Source organism: Equus caballus, chromosome 25 (genome assembly GCF_041296265.1).
Source record: "Equus caballus isolate H_3958 breed thoroughbred chromosome 25, TB-T2T, whole genome shotgun sequence".
Classification (NCBI taxonomy): Eukaryota; Metazoa; Chordata; class Mammalia; order Perissodactyla; family Equidae; genus Equus; species Equus caballus.
The window spans coordinates 23,551,376-23,574,288 of NC_091708.1; the positions used below are offsets into that span (position 1 = coordinate 23,551,376).

Genomic DNA, 22,913 nt, shown 5'->3' on the forward strand with positions numbered 1-22,913 from the left:
ACAGAACTAGGAAGATTAGAAGCAGAAAGGAAGTACATTTTGGGGGTTCACCTAGTTTTGTTCTCCCATTTTCCAGACCAGAAAACTGAGACCCAGAAAAGAAACATGACCTTCCCAGGGTCCCGTAGCAGCAACACGTGGTTTCAAAGACTGTCAGTTGCTGCTTTGCATTTGCTGTTAAATTTCCCCTTTTGACCCTTTGCATGCTTCCTGGCTCTGCTCCCTCCTGACCTGCCCAGTGTGGCTGCCAGGGGCAGAGCCCTGCCCTGGGGGTGGCATTCGTGGGTTCTGTCTGGAGCTGCTCCTGACCAGCTGTGTGACCCTGGAGAAAGAAGGGTTGGCTGCCATAGGCTGGAGCCCTCCCCTCTGTGGAATGGGGAGAATCCCCACCTTGCTATTGGTGGGAGGAGTAAATAAGAGAAGCTATGGAAGGGTGTAGAACACAGACCTGGCACCCAGTAGGTGTGCCATAGATATTTGCTGACCGACGGTCCTAACAGCCTGTGGACCCCAGTTGCTGGGCCCTCACAAATCGCACTTTGCTTCCCAGCCAACTAGGACCAACTTTCAAAATGACTTCATTTCCCCCAGCGCCAGGCACCGTCAGAGACTAAACAGAAGATCAGATTACAGCACCAGGAGAACTAAACTGGCAGTACAGATTTATTTTTGTAAACTCGGAAAAACCACCTCAAGCATAGAGCCTGTGCTGAGAGCGAGGTGGAAGGACCAGCAGCAGCGAGCTGTGTGCTGCTGGGTTCCGCTCTGCTCCCTCCGGTCGGGAGACCCCACTGCCGCAAATGTGGGCTGGCTCGGTTTGGGCTTTTGCAGCCTAACTCCACCTTAGACTCTGGTCAGAAGCCTGCCCACTCCTTAGATAGTAGTGCTTTAAGAGCACATATAGTCTTCTCTTTTGTGAACAGGGCAGGTTTAAAACAATCTTTTTACAGACCTCCTCATGGGTGAAGGGGCAGGTGTGATTATGTAGCGGGTCCCGGGTACCACTCTTGACTCTTGGCTGGAAGGCGCCTCTTCATGGAAGACTCTGCCCTGGCTCGTCATTCTCGAGCAGAGCAATGCCACCCTGGGTGTGTGGTTTCCCCACCTCATTTACTTCACACTGTTAAGTAGCATCTTGAAATGCCTTTGGCTGTTCAGCAGAACATTCCAGTTATTCCAAAGGGCGCATAAATTCAGTTTCCATAGCGCTCCTTGCTGACTTGGTATCACCAAGTCAGTCATTGAGAAACTCCCAGACATTTCTAAATAAATTTCAGTATGTTAAAAATGTCATTTAGGGGCCAGCCCAGTGGTGCAGTGGTTAAGTTCACACGTTCCGCTTTGGTGGTCCGGGGTTTGCAGGTTTGGATCCCGGGTGCGGACATGGCATCATTTGGCAAGCCATGCTGTGGTAGGCATCCCACATACAAAGCAGAGGAAGATGGGCATGGATGTTAGCTCAGGGCAAGTCTTCCTCAGCAAAAAGAGGAGGATTGGCAGCAGATGTTAACTCAGGGCTAATCTTCCTCAAAAAAAAAAAAGTCATTTAGATGTTCTAAACAGTCGTAAAGTATAGTATACTTTTAGCTTCCTTTTTAAAAGAATCTGCCTGGGCTCCATCCACTCTGATTATTCCTTCCTTGACTTGTGTTTTCAGGAAGGTCCCAGTAGGTCTGTGTTGCTGGCCAACCCACAGGCCACAGGGGAACGTGTGAACATCGTTGGGCTGTTCACTTGCTTCCCCAGGGCAAACTGCTCCCAGACCAGCTGACCGTGCAGGACCATGTTTGACTTTTGTCATCCTCTTCCTAGTGACTTTACTGTAAATCTCAGTTCTCTTTGCCTCCTCCAAAATCTTAGTGAGGAAAATGAGTTCTGCATGGCCGTGGAATTCTGACCAACTTTCTAGTCAGCCGACCCTAAATTATGCCCCCAATTTTCCAGGTCAACCTAGAGTTCCTGGGGATGAGGCAGGTGGAACCTGGGGACAGTGTTGGGAGCCAGTTGGAGTTCCCAGGCAGGGGACTTACGTCAGTGCCCATTAGCCTGCATATGAAGTGCTGGGCGTCTGATTCTCTGGTGAACGAGTGAGGGACATGTTTGTGACACTTATGTCTACCCAAGACAAATGTGGATCTGTTTTTTTTGTGACAGAAGATACTGGTTAACCGTGAGAAAGTGGAGCCACTTCCCCCAGACATTCCTTGACATTAGAGCACTCATCCCTGACTTCAAATTCTTCTGTTCCTCTTCAGCATGGGACATAATGTAACCATTTAAAATACATCTTACGAGGACCACTAAAGGACGTAAAAAGCGCTTGTGAGATAATGTGAAGAGAAAAAAGGTTGGCTACAAAATTGCGTATACTGTCTGGTCTCCACTATTTTAAATACATATTTCTAGAAAGGAGACTAAATGGAATGCAGTAAAATGTTAACTGTTTTTCTCTGAGTGGCGGGAGGATGAGTAACTTCTGTTTTCCAAATTTTCTACAGTGAGCATTTATTATTTTATGTACACATATGCACATTTAGGCTGTCCTAAAAAGTGCATTTAACTGGATCTTCAAGATCTTTCGGATCTTTTTGCTGCCTCAGCATCACCGGCATATAATTCCCTGCTTGTCCCAAGGCCCATCTCGCATTTTCCGAGAAGAGAGCGGTAACTGGTTCATATCCACACCACTGAGTGCCTGCCTTCGCTGCTCAGCCCTGAGCGCCCTGGGAGCAGCCTAGAGCCCTCTCTGGCTGGACTGCTGCTGCCTCCAGGTTCGGCCGGCTAGGGAGGGGCCAGCCTCTTTGAAGGGGGTTAAAGTCCTTCTTTGTGTGAATGGCCTTTTAGGGAGCAGAGGGAGGGCCAGCGGTGACATCACACTCTTCAGTCAGGAGGCTAGGAAGGAATTTGTCCAGCTTGAGCCAGTGCGCAGGAATCTGGAAAAAGAGGCAATTCCGACGGGGACGTTTGAGGCGTACACTCTGGGCAGGGTAAGCCGAGTCTGCTGACCTATCTTCTTGTCCTTTTTTTTCTAATTGGGAAGGAGAGCGTTCCCTTTTGAGGTCAGAGTCTCTGTGGAGGAGGGACTCAGAGTTGAACTTCAGTGCCATGCCGCGGAGTCCTTTCCTGCTAGAGAGGGAGTGGGCAGCTGAGTTCGGACGGCCCATCTCTTTTTGCAAATCTTGTAAAACTCCCAGCTTTGATGCTAAAGGGCAGAGAAAAAAACTTCACACTGTACATGCAGCGTGTGCAAAGATACCTAAGTCATCTGTGACACATCATGCTTTGAAGATGGTGCATAAGGGTGTCTGTGAAAGAGAGTGCCTGTGTGTGTCCTTTTCTAGAAAGGAACCAAGTGATGCAGTGATTCTGGTGACTGGTTTTCTGGTTATCTCTTTGTAATTATTTAGTCTACAAGTCCGTGCTGTGGAACTCGCCACATTCACGGGGTGACTTACAGCTTTTTAGCCGATGTGTGTAACTGTCTCCTGAGGACATGGGGGGATGGAAAGAGAACCTCATCAGCTCTGATCATATGTTCGAGTCATCTGTGAACAAAGGGTTAATCTCAAAAGCGTCTGACACTGCTCTCTCTTTCCTCCTGACTCTCAGCCTCCACATAGTGGATTTTTGCCGGGTCCACAGTGGCGCTCAGCTTTTGCTCTCTGCCATGACTGGTTGGCCAGGCACGAACCCAAGATCCTGAACTATTTTAAAACCAAGAGGGACACAGCTAAGTAAGTTATAAAGAACTCAAGCGAGGCTCGCTTTTGCCTTCAGCAGAATCAGTTACCCTAGAAATTTCAGGCTGCAGGAGCCAGCGTTCCCTCTGTGGCCTCGATCTTGGTTTATTCTGGAGGTGGGGACTGTCCCATAAAATGGTTTTGCAGTGAAAAAGGCCTTTGGTGAGAAAAGTGTCTGAGGGCTCCTCGATAGAGCACAGAGTGTATTGAGGAAGAAGTGAAACTTGACTTACGTGGAGCTGGCATGAAGCATCTCTCCTCATTCAGGGGAGACCCTGAAATCTCCCAGCGGTTCTCAATCACTCTTTTAGGGTCCGGATCTCCAAGTAACTGAAAGAAACAAGCTTTTACCAGGCGCCGCAGAAAAGGCAACAGCTTCCTTCCGTTCCTCCCCTCCCCACCACACCCCCATCAGACACACCATCTTCGGTTTCTTTCACAGAGAGCCCAAGCTGTAAATGTGTTAATCAAACAACACCTTAACATTTTCCAGATGTGCGGCCTGACATTTGAGCCGGTGACTTTTCAGCAGGGTTAAGGGGATGCTATTAACAGGGCAGGCTGTGGTGTTGTGGAGACTCCATCATGTTATAAATTGACCACTTTCCTTCACCGGGAGTGTGAGCCAAGACGTAGGCGAGCCTTGTTTCCAATGAAAAGGGATTCCAGGAGTGTTTTCATCCTGTCTTCAAGCCTGTCTCTCAGGCATAAGCTAGAGAGAATAGCAGGACAGCGATTGCTCTGTTGACTGATAGCATAGAAGCTCTCAGAAAGAAAGGCTGGGCCTGTAGGAACAGGAACCTCTTTTTAGAGCTGTCCTAGTCGCATTTAGCTGTAATGGCTTCGTGGCAGGAGGTCTGGGGGAGGGAAACCCCAGAGGCAGTGTGAGCATTAGCCCCTCCTTATTGGAGTTGAGTGTGTGTGTGTGTGTGTGTGTGTGTGTGTGTGTGACAACATTAACCCGTGCCTGCCTGTTCTAAATTTAGCTTCCAACTACCCAGGAGGGCTTGGGGTCTTCAGTCTGCCTTCCATCAGCCAGGAACAGTCTCTGGTGTCTTTAGGGAGTGGCTAAGCCTCCAGCTTCCCACGATCTACACAGGCCCCTGGTCCTACGGGCCGGAAGAAGCTCTGCTGGGGGGTGGAAGAGGAAAGGCCGCCTGGGACTGGAATGTGGCCCAGGTTATCACCCGGGCCTCTCCCCTCCACTTCCTGGCCCGGAGGCCTGAAGCCAAACCAAGGAAGCAAGCCATTCTGACATTCCCACTTTCTGTGTCTTCACAGGGCTGGGTGGACACAGCCCACTCAGAGTCCCAGGGTCTTCTCCGGCCTGCCCCCAGTCTGCCACCTTCGGCAGGGGGGGCCAGAGGAGCTGCAGGCCAGCTACTGAGGAACTTAGGTGCTCCCAGCATAAACTCTTTTCGGCCTGTACAATCTACACCGTTGAGCAGGGTGGAAATTTTTTTTCCAGTTAGCACTTTCTCGGCCTTGTGCTATTTGCTCTCCTTATGCGAATTGGTACCCTCTCCCTCCAGGGCTGTAAACTCCTTCCTGTGGAGTGGGGACCACCTCAGAGCTCTGGGGAATTCCCATGACCCTGGGCACAGGGCTTCTCACTCTGTAGGACCTCAGGGCATGTGAATCCTTGCAGGAATGTATTTTGACTTCTTCACCCTCTATGCTCCCCTCTCACACTCTTTGCGTTCCCTCAATTTGGGGATTCTGTCTACTGTAGACCTGCCATCCCATCTTTAGCTCCCCACTGGTCCCTCCAAGGCAGCTGAAGTTCAGCAGACCGATTCTGGCATCTTGCAGGTGTCTGAGCATCATCCAGCAACCAGGTTGCACCCCCTCCTCTCATTTGCCTTCGTGATGGAAAGTTCAGCCAGAAAGTTAAGAGCCCCATAAGAACCCTCCTAGAGAGAACCATGCATGGCTCGTAGAACCAGTTCTTTGCTGTGACAGCAGTTGTGTCCTGTGTACCGAAAACGTGACTTGGGAAAGAGTGGGAGGGTAAGTAGGGAAAACAGAGATGCCCTCTGGTCTCACAGCTACGAGGAAGTTTTATTTCATAGCCATGCCTCTGTTCCTAGGCCAAGAGTGAGTTTGTATTTTTGGTGGAACTTAAAAATAACTGGATTAAAGGATCAGGTCACCTATTACCTGGGGAAAAGGGTTTCTAATTTAGATATCGTGGCTTTAGTAGCAAGTAATCTGGGTTATTCAGAGCGGAGAAACCTGGTTGTGCAGCCGGTGCCTGATGTTTGAGTAATTTGGGTCACATTGCACATTTAGGCTAGGAGCCTGGGAAGTTGGTAACAGACATTGCCAAGAGGTAACAGCCTGAAGGTGGTGGTACAGTGGGGAGCGGTCACGTAAAGTGAATGGAAGTTTCAGCTTCTTGCTTGTCCTTGTAGCAAAGGACACCTTTCTGGTGTCTTCTGGGCCCAGCCAGCTCTGTTAAGGAAAATGTACTTCCTTCAAGTTCTTTCTGTTTATGATGTGTCAGCTGCAGGCCCAGGTACCCTGGGAAGAAAGAGCTCACTACCATCCATCGCGAGCTGCGCAGGAATCAGGGTCCTGATGTGTTTTCTGTGCCAACTAAACAGTCTTCTAGAATCTCACCTGTGCTGTTGACTCTGGTGCTGGGAAGAAGGCACAGCCTTTTCCCACAGTGCCCATTGCGACGACTGGGATGTGGGATGTGGGATCTTAATATTTTGCCTCTGGGATGTCACCAGAGGAAGCAGAGGACCCGCCTCAGAGACCAGCCCATAGGGTAAAGTCCTCAGCCTGGGCAGGAAGTCAGCCCCTCATTTCCGGCTGGAGGGCCCTACAAGGAGAGCAGAAGGTGGGAAGCTGAAATTGTCTCCAGGGAGTCTGCCATGGGTTGGTTCTGAATAAAGAGGGGTAAGGTCATTGACTTCCAAAGCCAAATTATGAGTCTCACGCATTTCTGGAGATTCGGGTCTGAGAACGGTCAACCAGAAAGCCAAAGGAATGCTGTCTTTCCCTTGTAACAAAGGGTCCCGTCCTGAGGCCTTTCCTGGGCCTTTTTCCTTTAATCTCCTCAGGTTGATTACTTTTCTTCTCAAAATCAAAACTTCACCATCATCCCCGGCTCTTCCCCCAAAAGAAAGTCAACCTCCTCCCAGAAAGAATTTAATATCGGTCATTTACACTTCTGGGTAAAATTGCTTACTAATAATGAACACTTGCATTAAACATTTTACAGCTTACAGAGTATTTTTAGATATATTATCTTATTCTCAAAACAGATTTGAGAGAGATTATTATGAGCCCTGCTCATACGAAGGAGTATACGTTCTCAGAAGAGTTCCGTGATTGTCTTGCATAAGGTCTGGCAGAAATTTTACAGGAAAATGGGCTTCTATGCTGTAAATGAACCTATACTAATTTGCTTTGTATAACTACTATTAAATACTTTTTGGTAAATGATGGCAGCTTTAGACACAATGTGGCTTCCAGGTTATAATAAAAGCAGGTCTTGGGCCAAATTCTCACACTCATCCAGACATTTATTAAATAAACATTTGTAAAAGTAGGTGTAAAAGCATTGTCTGTAACCTCAGAGAAGTCTCGGCTCTCCGAGATTCTGGATGTCCGACTCCACCTTGCATGGGCGGCCGTTTTATAAAGGCGTGTTACCACATAGTGCGTGTTGACTGATGTCCTCTGAACCAAAGGCAGGGGACCGTGCTGTTTAGTTCTTAGACTTGAGGCACCATTTGTATGTCCTCTTCCTAAAAGGGTGGAGAATCTCTCTTATCCACAAGTTTGAACACCACCTATTTCACTGATGTCTAACATTCATTGTGCTAATTGACGAGCCACCAATTTCACTGATGAAACCCATTTCTCCCCTTAATTGTGTGATTAGCAAAGCCTCGGGGGCCTGTGGGAGTGAAAGAGAGAAACTACTGGAGGAAGGAAGCCTCCTGTGGAGTGTGGGGTTTCTGATTAGATGCTGGTTGACCCCTCTTGGAGTGTATATTCCCCAGCCGGATGGCTGTTGGCCCCTGGAATGCCATTTAAACGAATTTCAGACACACAGAGCTATATTTTTTGTCTCTGCCCAAGTATTTTAAAGCAAATAGTAGACATCCCAACCAGCTGTTAGCTATTCTGGGAAGCTGACAGGTATTATGTGCCATGCTGTTAGGGCTCCACCTGGGGGTGAGCTGGGGCAATCCAAAGATTTCCCATAAGCCTCTTAGCATCCTAGTTTTTCTCTGACCTTTGACAACCCAGTTTGATGGCTCTTTCATACCTTCCTGTTTTTTGCATTGGAACATAGTTTATTTCAGAAAGGATTTTCTAATCCGTTTAATAAATGTGCGTTTTATCTGAATCTGGAATCAGGTTCACCTTATCTGAAGCATGGAGAAAATTCTGGACTTCTTATCTTCAAAGGGAGCAATAAGCATTTCTTGGTTTAAGCAAGACATCATTTAATGATACCAAGCCCAGACTCCTGCCAAATCCGGACTGTGGGATTTCCAGCCCATTTCCATTTAGATGATACAGTTACTGGTGGCTTTGATCCCATCAGGCCACCTTGCATGAAGGTAAATTCCTCCTGCTGGGAATAGAACTCAGGAATTTGCTCTTTTGTTATAATCGTTGACCTAACTTTACAAAAACTCAGGACCTCTGGTGCAAGCTTGTGAATCAGTAATGTAGACTTGTTTATCCCTTTAAGTACTTCTACCCTGATTCGAGTTTAGTGCTGCTGCTCCCTGGGATAGTTGGAATGGAGTGTCAGGAAGAATTTTCTGAATTTATGGAAAGAACTGGACGGAGCCCCATGTTGCTAACAGGAAGCAAAAGCCTCTTTACTGTTTATACCCTCCAGTGTCTAGATTTTTTTTTTAATGTATTGGAAAAGAATCAACTCAAATAACACTGAGACCCCAAACTTTGACTTTTAACCAGTCATTAGTATTTTTTACATCTCAGTTTGACACATCACGGGAGAATAAGTAATGCGACTCATTATTTCTGACTCAGAGCTAAAGGTAGTTTTTCTCTTGACACTGCAAAAATGTACTGTCAAATGCTATTCTCAGACTTTTAAAATTTTAAATTGGAACAGTTGTTGCTGGCTCAGAAAGTCTGCCTTGGAAAAAATTGATATAATGTTTAAGTTCTAAAAAAAAAAGCTGGCAGGGCATCTTCTTGTCTATCGTCAAACACTGAACTGTAGAGTGTCCCGGAAAAAGAGACAAAGCCGATGCGAGGAGCCAAAAAGTGTTTTTGGGAAATGTTATGGAGATAGGCTCCGCCACTTGCATCTACAAGAGATAAATATAAATATAGGCGAGTTTTTCACTTTGGCTACATAAACGCTAAAATAGACATGCGTTTCTAGGAAGTCTGGCTAATCCAATTTTTGTTAAGAAAAAAATGTTGTCTCCTGGAGCTTATTCGTACTGCTAATCTCATTACAGCTCCACAGATTAAGCTTCCTGCATGCTTAATGAGTGGATTAATGACTAAATGAACTATAGAATTAATTATTTGCCTTTCAGCTTCTTTAATGTTACATTGCCCTCTTTCCTCTCATGTCAACTATTCCAAAGTGTTTTATGTTTCAGTAGAGCAGTGATTTTTAACCGTTTCAGCCCTAGCAGCTTCCTACTGTTTCTACCTTTTTTTCCCCCAAAAGCCAAAAGGGATAGAAGAAAAACTTTACTTATTCCCATGAAGAAGATTAGCAGTAAATCATTGGCCAAATGAAGCCTGGGGGCTAGGAGTGTCGCGGATAATCTGACTCTCACTTTCAGTACCACCATCTCTTTTTGTTGGTCTGTTTATTCCAGGAATAACTTGCCAATCAGTGGGCTAATTTTGACCTAGCTTTTCTTGAAATTGAATGGCAGCCAATAAGTGTTAGGCATTCAAATTTTCTGTAATTCTTAATGACATAGGAGTTACTGACAATTGTCTTACCAAAGAAAGTTTCGGTAATGTTTTCTAAAGGGCAGTAAAAACTTCTTTGACATGCCTCTTTAGTTCATCCCAAAGATAAAAGAACCACTAGTTAATGATGGTCAAAAATAAAATAAAGATATTAGCAATTATAAATATTAATGGTATTAAGTACCAGATTTTGACAAAAACCAGACTTAGACTGGAAGATCATCCAAGACCAGAAAGTGTTGACAAAGAAGGAATACTCATTATTGTTGCCTATTACTAAAGAAGGAATATATATTACATGATCGATTTAAGTCTAAAGAGGAATGTGGAAAACAAACAGTGAAGAAACCCCTCAGTTCGCGGATAACCACGAGAGTTTTTCGATGTTCTGACAATGATGCAGAGCACACAGGATGGACTCCCATGTTTTTCTAGGTCTTGTGAACAAATCTATAATTATTCGCTTTTCCTTGGAGGGATTTTGAAATTAATCCCCTGAGAATCATCCTAAGGTGGTGTTTTAATATTGTGTTCTAAAACTTGAAAATTGTCGAAAGCTTAAATAAATGAAAATTATGCCGTCGTGTGATTTTGCATTGTACTGTGTCAGTAATACCAGCCACACTATGGACTTGAGATGGGGAAACAAACTTGACCAAGGTGTTAGTGAACGCCTTGAGGGGAACTCAGATTAAGCTCCTGGTTTACCACTGAATTATCTGAATTCAACCAGAGTCCTTTGGTATGAAAAAAAAAAATCATCCTGGAGTTTGAAAATTAATCTTACTAATGCCAAACTAACAAAATTACATGGGTTGATGACTGATGAAAAAATATGATGCATTTAAAAACGTTAAGAAGATGTGGTTTTCTTATTGAACCACAAAATTGGAGCTATCATACATAAAATCTTTTAGGAACTAGAGGGGAGGGTGCTGCTGGCCACTAGCTTTTCAAAGCAACACTCACTCCTTAGCTAAGGAGTATTGTTTCGATGGAGTCTGGAGAACAGAACTGTGCAGTCAGTGACTTTGGTTATGGTGTATGTAACGCACACAGTCAATTACAGCCATGGCAGTGGGGCACTGTATTCTTTAAGGGGCCGCTGAAGGAATCTACTGTTTTCCCGTATTTTAGTTTGGAAGAACTGTCCAAAAGTTTCCAAAAAGTTGTCTCCAGAATAATTGCATTACATCTGGCAGAGAATCGTATGCTTTCAAGATTTGTTCATACAAAAGGACCACTTTTTATAGTCAGGGCCACACAAATAGTCCTATTACATTCCTGCAGTAGTTTGCTATGAAGTATTTTGGAAGATTCTGGTACATTGGAAGTCTCTTTCACTTTAGGAGATATTTGAGCAATGTCTTCAGATGATTGGAGTCTTAACTTAATGTTTAAATTTAAAAATGGGACTAGCATCTATTGAAAGTTCCCTGGACACCCAGTAAACAAAATGGAATCTGTAAAATCAAGAGGTTTAGGTCCCCATTACAACAACAAAATCCATATGTGAAGGATTATTGGAAGGGAAATCTCTATTCGGAAGAACTTGTCATTGTCGTTTCCATTTTCTTTCCAGTTAGTTATCAGTTAATTTCCCAGGGTTCACATCCATAAGACATTTAGTATCTGACCGTGACTTTTGTTTTCTCTTTATTCCAGAAGCCCCCCCAGCTTTCTGAGGATGATATCCGGCTAAAAAGGGAGAGAGACAGCTGCAGTGCCAACCCCCTGCAGCCTGCTCCCAGCTCTCTTCCCCCAGATCACAAAAACATGGAAATTGAGGTCTCTGCTGCAGAATGTAAAGGTGTTCCTGGAATCACGTCTACCCTACATTCCATTGACCACCCCTCGCCTTTCTACTCGCCCCCCCACAATGGCCTCCTCGCTGATCACCACGAATCTCTGGATAATGATGTCGCCAGAGAGATCCGATATCTAGACGAGGTACTGGAGGCCAACTGCTGTGATTCTGCTGTGGACGGAACTTACAACGGCACGTCCTCCCCGGAGCCTGGAGCAGCCATCCTGGTGGGCAGCTTAAGCCCACCTGCCCACGCAGCCAGTCAGCTGGAACCCACTGAGAGAGCAGCTAGCAGGCAGGCACTTCCTCACATTGAGCTCAGTAAAAGCAACTCTGCCACAATGGCAGAGGGTGGAAGAGCAAACGGCCACTCCCCTGACCAGCCCAGAGATCTGCTGGGGGACAGCCTGCAGGCCCCCGTGAGCCCCAGCTCCTCCACCAGCTCCCGGTGTTCATCCCGAGATGGGGAGTTCACGCTCACCACGCTGAAGAAGGAAGCCAAGTTTGAGCTACGTGCCTTCCACGAGGACAAGAAGCCCTCCAAACTCTTTGAGGACGATGAGAGCGAGAAAGAACAATACTGTGTCAGAAAAGTGAGGCCCTCAGAAGAGATGCTAGAGCTGGAAAAGGAAAGGAGAGAACTCATCCGGAGCCAGGCTGTGAAAAAGAACCCTGGCATTGCAGCAAAATGGTGGAATCCTCCCCAGGAAAAGACCATCGAGGAGCAGCTGGACGAGGAACATCTGGAGTCGCACAAAAAGTACAAGGAGCGCAAGGAGAGAAGGGCGCAGCAGGAGCAGTTGCTCATGCAACAGCAACAGCAGCAGCAGCAGCAGCAGCAGCAGCAGCAGCCCCCACCACAGCTCTGCCCAGCCCCTGCATCCTCTCGTGAACGTTCGAGCATGACTGAGAACACGAAGGAGGACATCGTCACGGAGCAGATAGATTTCTCTGCTGCTCGCAAACAGTTCCAGCTGATGGAGAATTCCAGGCAAACAGTAGCCAAGGGCCAGAGTACGCCCAGGCTCTTCTCTGTCAAGCCCTTCTACAGGCCTCTGGGGTCCATCAACTCAGACAGGCCACTGACTCTCTCAAGACCAGCTTCTGCCAGGGGACCTTCAGAAGACAATGGCACATCGGCAGCCAAGGGGCAGAAAGCCAGCTGTGCCATGGAGACCCAGTCTTCGGGAGGAGGCCAGGGCAGCTCAACTCCTCAGGGGAAGGAAGGGCCCTATAGTGAGCCCTCCAAACGCGGGCCCTTATCCAAATTGTGGGCAGAGGATGGAGAGTTCACGAGTGCCCGGGCCATCCTCACGGTGGTCAAGGATGACGACGCTGGGATTTTGGATCAGTTTTCAAGGTCAGTCAATGTCTCTTTGACCCAAGAGGAGCTGGACTCTGGTTTGGATGAGTTGTCGGTAAGGTCCCAGGATACCACTGTCTTGGAGACCCTGTCCAATGATTTCAGCATGGACAACATCAGTGACAGTGGGGCCTCCAATGAGACAACCAATGCCCTCCAGGAAAATTCCCTGGCTGATTTTTCTCTGCCCCAGACTCCCCAGACTGACAACCCCTCCGAGGGCCGGGGAGAAGGTGTCTCCAAGTCTTTTAGTGATCATGGTTTCTATTCCCTTTCTTCCACGCTGGGAGACTCTCCATCGGTTGACGACCCCTTGGAATATCAGGCTGGTCTCCTGGTGCAGAATGCCATTCAACAAGCCATAGCTGAGCAAGTGGATAGAGCTGCGTCTGAAATAAATGGTGGAGCTGAACAGCAGGGACCTGAAGCAACTCCAGAGGAAGCTGAGTCTGGGGCTTCCAGCTCAGAGAAGGCTCAGAGCATGTTTGAGCCACCACAAGTGTCCTCTCCCGTTCAAGAGAAAAGGGATGTATTACCAAAGATTCTGCCTGCTGAAGACAGAGCGCTCAGGGAAAGAGGGCCCTCCCAGCCGCTGCCAGTAGTGCAGCCCAGTGGCCCAATAAACATGGAGGAGACCAGACCAGAAGGGAGCTATTTCAGCAAGTATTCGGAGGCAGCTGAGCTGAGAAGCACGGCCTCGCTCCTGGCCACTCAAGAGTCTGATGTGATGGTTGGGCCCTTCAAGCTGAGGTCAAGGAAGCAGCGGACTTTGTCCATGATCGAAGAAGAGATTCGAGCAGCCCAGGAAAGAGAAGAGGAGCTGAAGAGGCAGAGACAAGTTTTGCAGAGTACCCAGAGCCCCAGGGCAAAGAACGCCCCATCGCTGCCCTCCCGAACTCCATGCTATAAAACCGCCCCAGGTAAGTGAGGTGTCGCGGCCCGGAGACAGATGCTGCAGAAATCACGTTGTTGATTCTAGCTTACAGGTTTCAATGTGGAGCCTTCTCTGTGTGTGGCTGAAATAAGTGTCAGGGGACACTGGCGTGAAGATTTCAGCATTTGGGGACGTGCAACAGGAGTGTCACGGTGTCCTCTGAAAGAACCTTGAGCCTGCACTGTGTTTGCCATTTCCATGCAGAGGATCGTTCTGCTCTGGTCTTAGTTTAGCACAGAGAATTGTTCTCTTTTATTTGAAGGAGCTGCCTCTTAGCGGAGGGAGGGGTCGTGTGCAGCACACTCCCAGTTTGTGTGGACCCTGTGTGGATGTGTTGGAGCCAGTAGCTTGACCGTCAGTATCTGTAGTTAAATCAAACCCATCTGATTTGGGAGATGTGTCCTGCTAAGCCCTTCTGAATGCTGGATCCCTCCCCAGCAATGACAGTCATGACCTGGTGTTGCAGATTGACCCATAGATGTTTTTGTCCGTCTTCTATATGATTGGGTTTGTCTTCCTTTAAATCACGACAAAGCAATTGCTTTGCAATCAGCAGTGGTCTTACTCATTCTTGTCCTGTGCCTCATATAGAGAAGTTGGTTACTATACATAAAGGCAAGTCTTTAATCCCCTCCCATTGCCTGAGCAGTCCCTATCTTGAATACTTTAGATAGATGGTTGATGTTAATTATAGTAGTAATTACTGAAGCTACCAGTAATTACCAATTACCAATCCAATTACTATGCATTACAGCGTGACCAATATTTTTTATTTCCCATTTGTGTGTGATGGCAGTTGGGGATCTGCTCATCCTTCCATAGAGAAGGGCTGTTCAAAGTGTAGTCCACACTAGTCCATGACTGTTTGTTCCTGGTCCATGCTGAGATAGATACAGACATTGAGGCATTTGAAAACTCTTGTAGCAATTTTATATTGTTTTTCAGATCCAATTGTGGATTTTATGTTTTTTAAAAGTATTGGTCCACAATGGATTGAGGGGAAGAAACTGGTCCTTCACCAGAGATGATTGAAGAAGTATTACCCTCACATGTAATTGTTGGTGTTTAGCTTGGTCCATCCAGATCTTGATCCCGTCTTGACACTTGCCTTCCGTCAAATCTACGGTGACGCAAGGTAACTCTTGGCATTATTAATTTTTAAATTTTGAAACAATCTCAAACCTAGAGAAAAGTCCCCAGGTACGGTACAAATATGTTTTTTATTCTCAGCCATTTGAGGGTCAATTGAGAACATGCTGCTCCATGAGCCCCAGTTTTGTAGCATGTCCCTCAGTTTGGGTTTGTCTGCTGTTTTTGCATGATCACATTCAGGTTATGCATCTTTGGTAGGAATACCACAGACCTGATGCTTGTTCTCCTCCTCGTATCCAGTCAGGTAGGACTTGGTGTCAGTTTGTCCCATTACAGGGACAGGTGTTAACCTGTTTCACATGATACTAATTTTGATCACTTGATTGAGAGAGTGTCTGCCAGGATTCGGCACAGTAAAGTTACTTTTTCCTGTAGTAATTAATAAATATTTTCTGTGGAGGTACTTTGGTACTATGTTATCTTCATCCCACTCATCAATCTGTAAATCTCTTCATTTGTTTCTTTATGTCAGTATGGTCTCATGGATTTCTCTTATATTCCCTGGGTTAGAATCCCTTTTTTATTATTTTTATGCTAACTTTGTTCAGACGTAGCTCATGGGAGTCCTATCAAGCTAGCTTCGGTGTTCTTTTGACACGTCCCTGTTATTCTTGAGCACATCCTCACTCTCTGGCACCATGTGATGTTCCACTCTCATCTTAGACTTTCCTAACCCTGGAATCAGCCGTTTCTCCAAAGAGCCTTTGTTTCTGTTAGTGGAGAATGGTATTTAGAAACCAAGATCTGAGTGCTTGGTGTGCTCATTGCTATTGGATTGTCACTGTTCCCAGGCACTCTCACTGGTTGGAATGAGAGAATATATAAACACTCTACTCTCTCTCTCTTTGTCTCTCTCTCTTTATCTCCCTACCTCCCTACCTATTCATCTATCCTGAAAACCATCAGCTCATCCTAATACCTAATACCTTGAATTCTAATCTAATACCACAGGGTTCATTTTCTCTCTTTCCATATTTGTAACCTCCTTCTTGACAACAAGATACCTGGTTCCTATTATCCTCAATATATTTATTATTTGATCAATCTCCCTCCCCTTATGTAAACAATCGCCTGTTTTCCTCACCAAACATGGGCTCCAACATCCCTATCTGGGTGGCCACTGCTGTCCGCCTTCACCAACATCCTCCTTACCCAACTTGGACTCCAATACCCTGCCCTGGGCCACTGCTCCCCCCTACACACCCTGTTCTGACTCCAGCACACCACTCTGGGCCACTGTGGCTCCTCCCACCCCCACTGTAGACACCCATTTGTTCAGCCCCACCTAATGGCTTTTGGACTAAATTGTTCAGGAAGGAAAGGGAAGGGAGGAGGAAGAGGAAAAGCACGGTGACTTTTTTGATATGGTTTTTAATTCCTTCAGGTCACAGGGCAATGGCCAGCTGAGTGTTTGAGGCAAAGAAAACTTTCAGGGGAGGTTTTTTTGTCCATGCTTAACAGTGACTGGTTGGCTTTTCCTAAAGATTCTGAGTTGTCAAGTTCACTTTAAATTCTTGTTGTGGGCTGGCTTGACCCAGAGATCACATTGGGCATTCTGGGTGGTAGCCTAGAAAAAATTTTCATACCACTTAAATTCAGCCCAATATGGGGAGCCTCCTTCGCACGTAGGTGACTCTAATGGCTCTGTAGGCATCTCAGCAACTTTTGCTCACATGGCAGGCAGCTACCATGGTTCTCCTATCAGTTATAGTTGGCTCCATCTACCTAGCCCTCCCTTTGCATTATTTCATTATAGAGCCTTCTCTAAAGGGCATATGCTCAGTGGATATTTTTAGTTTCCTTCATTCACTCCACCTCTTAGTTGAACCCCTCACCATATTGTCCACCTAGTTTAGTTCTAGCACATGAAAAGAAATTAAGACATTTCAACACTTTCCCCTAGTTCCCTGACCTGCTATGGTCTGTTAGTCTTCCCTACCAGGCTGATGTTTGTCCTCCACATCCCAGCAGCCCAGTTCTGATTCTCCAGCACTTCCCTCTAGCTAAAGCCTATCTCCTCCCCCGTATCTCATCCCCATAGCAGTGACTTTTGCCCCTTTAATAAGCTGGTCATTCATCCATGCAAGTATGGGTACTGTTCCAGTCTGGTGGTCACACCCAACACAGTCATGATAATTCTGTGTGTGCATCTCCTTCTTTCACATTTACCTCTAGAACATTTAAAGTAGGTAGCAGGGCTTCCCAGAAGTACAACGTGGATTGAAAGAAACCGAATGCAAAAATGCAATTTTTTTCTGTCCATGCCTGGGAAAGTTTGGAGTATTGCATAGCCGGCCAGTCTCCCAGCTCGTGATCAGGGAGGAGGCTGACATAGTATTCTGAGCAGCCAAACCGGGCAATTCACGGCCAGGGTCAGAGCTGCTAGCTCCAGTGTTGGTTTTGTGAATAGAGATGTTACTAAGTTCCTACTCCACATTTCATGCCAGTAAAGGTGACTCAGCTGGTTTGTTGCATGACTCAAATTGACAATTTGCTATTAGGTGGTGAAAAATATAATTTTTAACATCTCCTCTGGTGGAAATTATGCTGGTGACATGCTGGCACCCTAAAACCTTAAGGCAAGTAAAATCCATTGAGAGCCGAGATGTGATAAGGAAAGAGAAATCTACTAATTCTTTCCAAAGATTCTCCAGGTGTTGAAAACATACTTGCTTTTGCTTTTAGTTTCTTTGCCTTTTAAAGATGGAGGATGATGGGGTTTCTATTTTAAAAAGGATACAGTCATTTTCAAAGACCAATTATTAGGGAAGATTATCTGGAAACTTTATCTGATTGGTTCTTATGTGATTTTTAAAGAAAGAAGTTCCACTTAAAGTTTGTGTAATGTTTTCAAACAGAGGTGAACAAGGCAGATACAGTTCCTGCCCTCAGGGAACTTACAGTTCAGTAAGAGAAACATCAAACAAAGGGGGCAATCTCCTGACAGAGAAGCATGGAGAGCTGTGGGAGCACAGAGCAAGGAAGACCACCTCGCTGAGGGGATAAAGGAAGTCTTCCTTTCTTGGGAAAGTACCATCTAAACTTTGAACTAAAGGAGGAGAAGTTGGGTTCCGGGGGTGGGGGAGATTGTTCAAGTCAGAAGGAAAGGCACCTATAGAGGCCCAAAAGGAATAGAGAACTTGGCACATGTGAGGTCCTTAAATAGGGTCAGAGTGGGTTAAAGGAAGAGATTTAAAAAAAAAGGAAAAGAGATTTGATTTGGAGCTAGATAGTGAAGAGCTATGTAAATCATGTTAAAGGTTTTAGATTTTTGACTTTGTTCTGTGGTCAGTGGGAAGCCAGTGAGGATGTTCAAAGGGATAATTATCTCCACACATCTCCAACCTGTCCTGCCTTCATCCATGAATTGATGGACTAAAAGTCTTCCTGCTTTGCTGAGTCTGTGCTACCAACTTCTCTCGAGTTCCTCCTCTGGACAAGCACTTCTGAAGGCATGCCGCCATCTTGCTGAATGCCCCATGTGTTACGTGAGAGGCCATACTCCCAAGAATGAACACATGTGTGCCTCCTGTTGATGGTACTTAGAAGTAGAGAATAAAGGAAGCACTTTGGCAGGTATGCAAGCCTGATTTGAAGGTGTAACCCACACAGTGCTTTAAAACACCCTTGAGGAGTGAGTTTGGGAGGAAAACCCAAACATTTTATTGAAGTTACAATTCAAGACCTTTCCAAATGTCTTTTCATATTAAGGATGTTCTCACTTTAGTACCCATGTCTATTATAAGATATACTGGTTTCACTTCCAAGTTCTAGGCATGCCAGAGCAACCCAGTGAGTTAGGTGATGACTAGTTCAGTTTTTAAAAATAGTTTCTGTTCTCGTGCCAGGTGTTGAACTGATCTACTAAGTCAGATAATTTGTCCAGTGGGACGTTACGGAGAGTGGTGAAGGAAAAGGTGTGGATACTGAGTTCCATCACTTGGATTGTCTCTTCATATCTTTGAATATGTGGAAAGAGGTGACAGTTATACATCTTATACAAATAAAATTTCCAAGGAGTTTCGACTTCTGTTGTCAGTTTAGATTAAGATTGTGCAAGAGATGGTCGTTACATGATGGTAAAGATTACTGACTGGGTCTTTTTGCTTTCCCCTTCATTATCTTCAAATGTCACAAAAAAAAGCCCTAGACAGAAAAAATATTTAGTCAGCACAATATTCCTGAAGCAGAGCTTGGCTGCTTGTTTGATGCGAAGTTAGAGCTGGATGAGGCCAAATCTCACTTGAGATGCCCTCATTGTTCCTCAAAAGACCTTGTGTCGGCAGCTGATGGAAGGGTTCCCCCACAGGCCCAGGTAACAGGGGGCTCTCCTTCAGAACTGTACAGTGCCTCCCTTTCCTGCAGGCAGACAGATTGTGCAACTTGTGAGGGGCCCAGCTGGCTGTGTGAGATACTAAAGCTTAATGTGGAGCAGCCTACAGAGGGTTATGTCTACTATCGTATTTCCTGAACATTCTTTGGTGACACAAGCCTAATCATGGTAGCTATAACTTACCAAGACCTTAAAGCTGTGTACTCTACTAGTCATTTCCCACACATTTTCTCATTTAATCCTCCCAACAGCGCTCTAAGATGTAGTACGAATTGTCCAAACCCTGGAGGCCAGATAAATTCAGAATTTTTCTGATTTTAGAAAAGTCATACAGTGTATATACTACCATTTAGAAAAGCAATGCAATGCATATAGTATTGTCGAACACACCCAGTGGAGGAGCATCTGTTATCAAGTTATATTTCTGCTGTAAAAGTTAGGAAGAGTTAGTTACATTAAGTGGGATAAAGACAGACTGAGAAGAGCCTCATGCTGGTCACATCAGGTTTTGTTGCCAAACAAGTTATGAAAAAACTGGATTTTCAAAGCTTTTTTTAGATTTTGGAATTGTGCATAAGGGATCATGGACCTGTAATATTATTCCCTTTTCAAAGAATTAACACCGGAGCCCAGAAAGATTAGCTAACTTGCCCAAGGTCACTCAGCTTGGAAGTGGGAGAGCCAAGTTCAAACCCAGGCTCATTTGACTCCAAAGTCCATATTCTGTCTACACCCTTTCTCACCCTCTGCTGTCCCTCTGCCCTTGAGGTCTGGGAGGTGTGTAGTAACAGCTCCCTGCTCCACCCTCCGGTGATTGAGCTGTCTCCCTCTGCTCTCTCCCAATCTCGGGCCTGACCCCTGCATTTTCTTGGGTCCTTCTTGCCCCTTCTTTTTGAACCACCATAGCTCTGGAATCCTCTGCCCCTAATGGCTTCCGGGTAGATGAGTTTGCTCCCAGAGGCCATGAGACTGTGCTACCCTAGTGACCCAGAGTGCTTCCTTTGTGCTTTCAGAACTTAATTCCAATGCTCCAAATTACAAGAGGCAGAGCTACTGGTGCTGTGCAAGGATCCGAGCAGATGGCGGAGGGACTAGCATGGTCCCTGTCAGCTGTCTAGCCTGGCTGCTCCTGTGAGAGCTTTCTGAGGGTTCTTTCCCTAGGAAGAAGCTCATTCATTGCCTCCAGAAATAGCCTCGTTCCTTGAAATCTTTGAAAGAACTGGCTACTCACACAGGGAGTCAATTTCTTAATTTGAGGACGAGCAGGGATGTGTGTTCACTCCATTAAGTGAACACATCTGGCAGAGTGGGGCCCCAGCCCACCACATTAGTTGACTGGTGGTATGGAGCACCGTGGCTTCTCTCTGCTGTTCCTTTTTGCTCTTTAAGCTCAGTCCTTCTGCCTTGGATCAGAACTTCCTGGTATTTTATCTGAACTTAGCAAAATATGTTCATTTTTTAAAATGCATGCCATTTGGGAAAGAATTGGTAAGAAAAGGCTAGGTTGAAGCTGTGTTTGGTGGGGGGGGGAAGGTCTGAAATGAAATCAGGACATCTCAAAGTACAGAATTCAAAGTTCTGTTTGGACATCCCCTTCAATAGTTTGAAAAGAGCAACTGCCATGGTTCAACATGTCAGCCTCACCCCTGAGAAGATATAGACTCCAGTCTTTCTTCTGTGACAAGCCTGTGGTTGCTGGGAGGTAGGACTTTGGAAAAAGCATCATATTTCCTAGCAGTTTAATTCTCTTCTGTAAGCAGGTTCTGCTGTCACGGCTAATTGTGCTGGGTCTTCTCTTATGCCCAGGGTGTCTGGGTTGGCTCCCGGTGGTGATCAAGCCTTGCTGGGGACACCACATGGTGTCCTTGCTGCTTCCTCTTTAACCCTGTCTGGCTACTCCATGCTCCAAGTTAGGAGAGTGGTTTCCAAAAAATCAGACTCAACCACATGCAAAGAAAGATGCAGTCTTGAGCCAAGAAAGAAAAGATGAATCAAAGGACCTAATTCTTGTAAGAGCTCTGCTCTACGCCTGGTAAAAAATGTGAGCTAATCAAAGCCAGGCCTGGGAGCAGGATGTCCCCTCGGACTGCTAGAGTTCAGGGCAGGCTATGACTGTGTCTTTTACCAGCTGTGGTGACTTGCTGTGTACTTCCTTCCCTAAGGAGATTGGCATTTCAGATCCATTTCATCTTTGTGAATAAGCAACTACTTAAAGGGTGGAGGAACTGGGGGTAATGGTGGGGAGAATGTGCAGGACACATTCTTTGGTGCCAGTAGAGCACTAAAGAATACATTTATATTTCATGTATTTTATTTCTCGTGACCTTGAATGTAAATGTCTAAGATTTCCCCAAATTTGTATGCATCTGATATCGTAGGCATTCCCAGTCTTTGATTTCTCATTACTCAAATATAAATTCACACCCTATGTAAAAAAGCTGGTCAAGGATAATTATGTGCCTAAATGTGACAGTCCCTTCTCTGGATTCAAATCCTGACCCTACTGCTTGCTAGCTGAGTGACCAATTTACTTCACCTCTAGAAACCTCAGTTTTCTCGCCAGTAAAATGGCAATAAAATAATACCATTCTCATCAATAAGTTAGGACAGTGCCTAGTACACAAAAGGCTCCCAATAAGAGTTGTTGTTGTTGTTATTACAGTTACTGTTATGTTTTAAGAAAAGGCCTAGGAAACTTAACAGAATTCCTTATGAGTCACCTTTCTGTAGCTGCTGTGACCCTGACAAAAATGGCAGAACATGCATTATAAATTTGCTTTCTATTCCTACTTTGGACTTTTTCATAGTTACTTCCTTAGAATTAAAGTTCCTTATAAAATATGAGTTCAAGAATTAGTTTTCAATAGTCAGCTATGATTTCAAAACTCAGAGTCCATCATTAGACATTTTGGGTGACAATAAAATTACAAGTATTCCCATAAAAGTGCTTCCTTTTGGGGAGTAACCTTCATACGGCCAAGCTCACCGTCTTGGTTGAAATGTGTTTAACGAGAAGATCTTGGTGGGGAAATTGCTACTTACACCGTGATTTTTCTTCTTACCATTTTAATTACATTTTTTTTTTTTTTTTTTTTTGGTCTTAAACTATGCTTCTCCTGGAGAAACAGAGCTCTTTTCTTCTTGAGTTTTCATCTTCTGGTCCCTTAGGAGGAATGAGCCAATATCAGCAACTTATCCAACACCCTGACCTACCTTGAAGAAATGATATTCTGAAGTTTCTCAGGCATGTTTTGCCAGACAGAAGTATTTCTCATTTCTGAGCTAGGTTTATAATCTGAAGGTTCATATCATCGCATTCTCCCACCTCTGGGGCCGTCAAAGAAGGAGCTGAAAGGACCAGGGACCAACTCTTGTGTGGGGGTCACAGCTGGAACCACCCAAGCCCATACACTCTGACAGGCAGGGTATATTCCCTCTTACTGGGAGGAAATGAAACTGAAAATGCAAGTCTGAGCTCATTTCTTTCTGGTGAACTGTGAGTCGTTTTAGATGGTTGCAACCTCATCCCAGAGCTGCATGAAGAAAGGAGGTCATTGAAGGAGGCCCGGGCAAGGCATGTCATGGGGTGGGCGTCTTTGTTCGGTTTGGATTTTAAATAAGAGTGGGTGATGGCTCTTTCTTTT

General features: G+C 45.5%; 1 protein-coding gene across 32 annotated transcripts in view; it reads left to right on the top strand.

Annotated features, from left to right (window-relative positions):
* The window catches only part of PALM2AKAP2 (PALM2 and AKAP2 fusion), a 467,689-nt gene that overhangs the window by 406,481 nt on the left and 38,295 nt on the right, over positions 1-22,913 (top strand). For 30 of the 32 annotated variants that reach the window (XM_070251292.1, XM_070251300.1, XM_070251297.1 and 27 more), the window contains one exon: positions 11,346-13,770. In XM_070251292.1, the coding sequence (XP_070107393.1) occupies positions 11,346-13,770 (2,425 nt within the window). Of the gene's footprint in view, positions 1-2,843; positions 2,988-11,345; positions 13,771-22,913 lie in introns of those variants that run through there. The other 2 variants (XM_005605692.4, XM_070251307.1) reach the window with 2 other exon arrangements.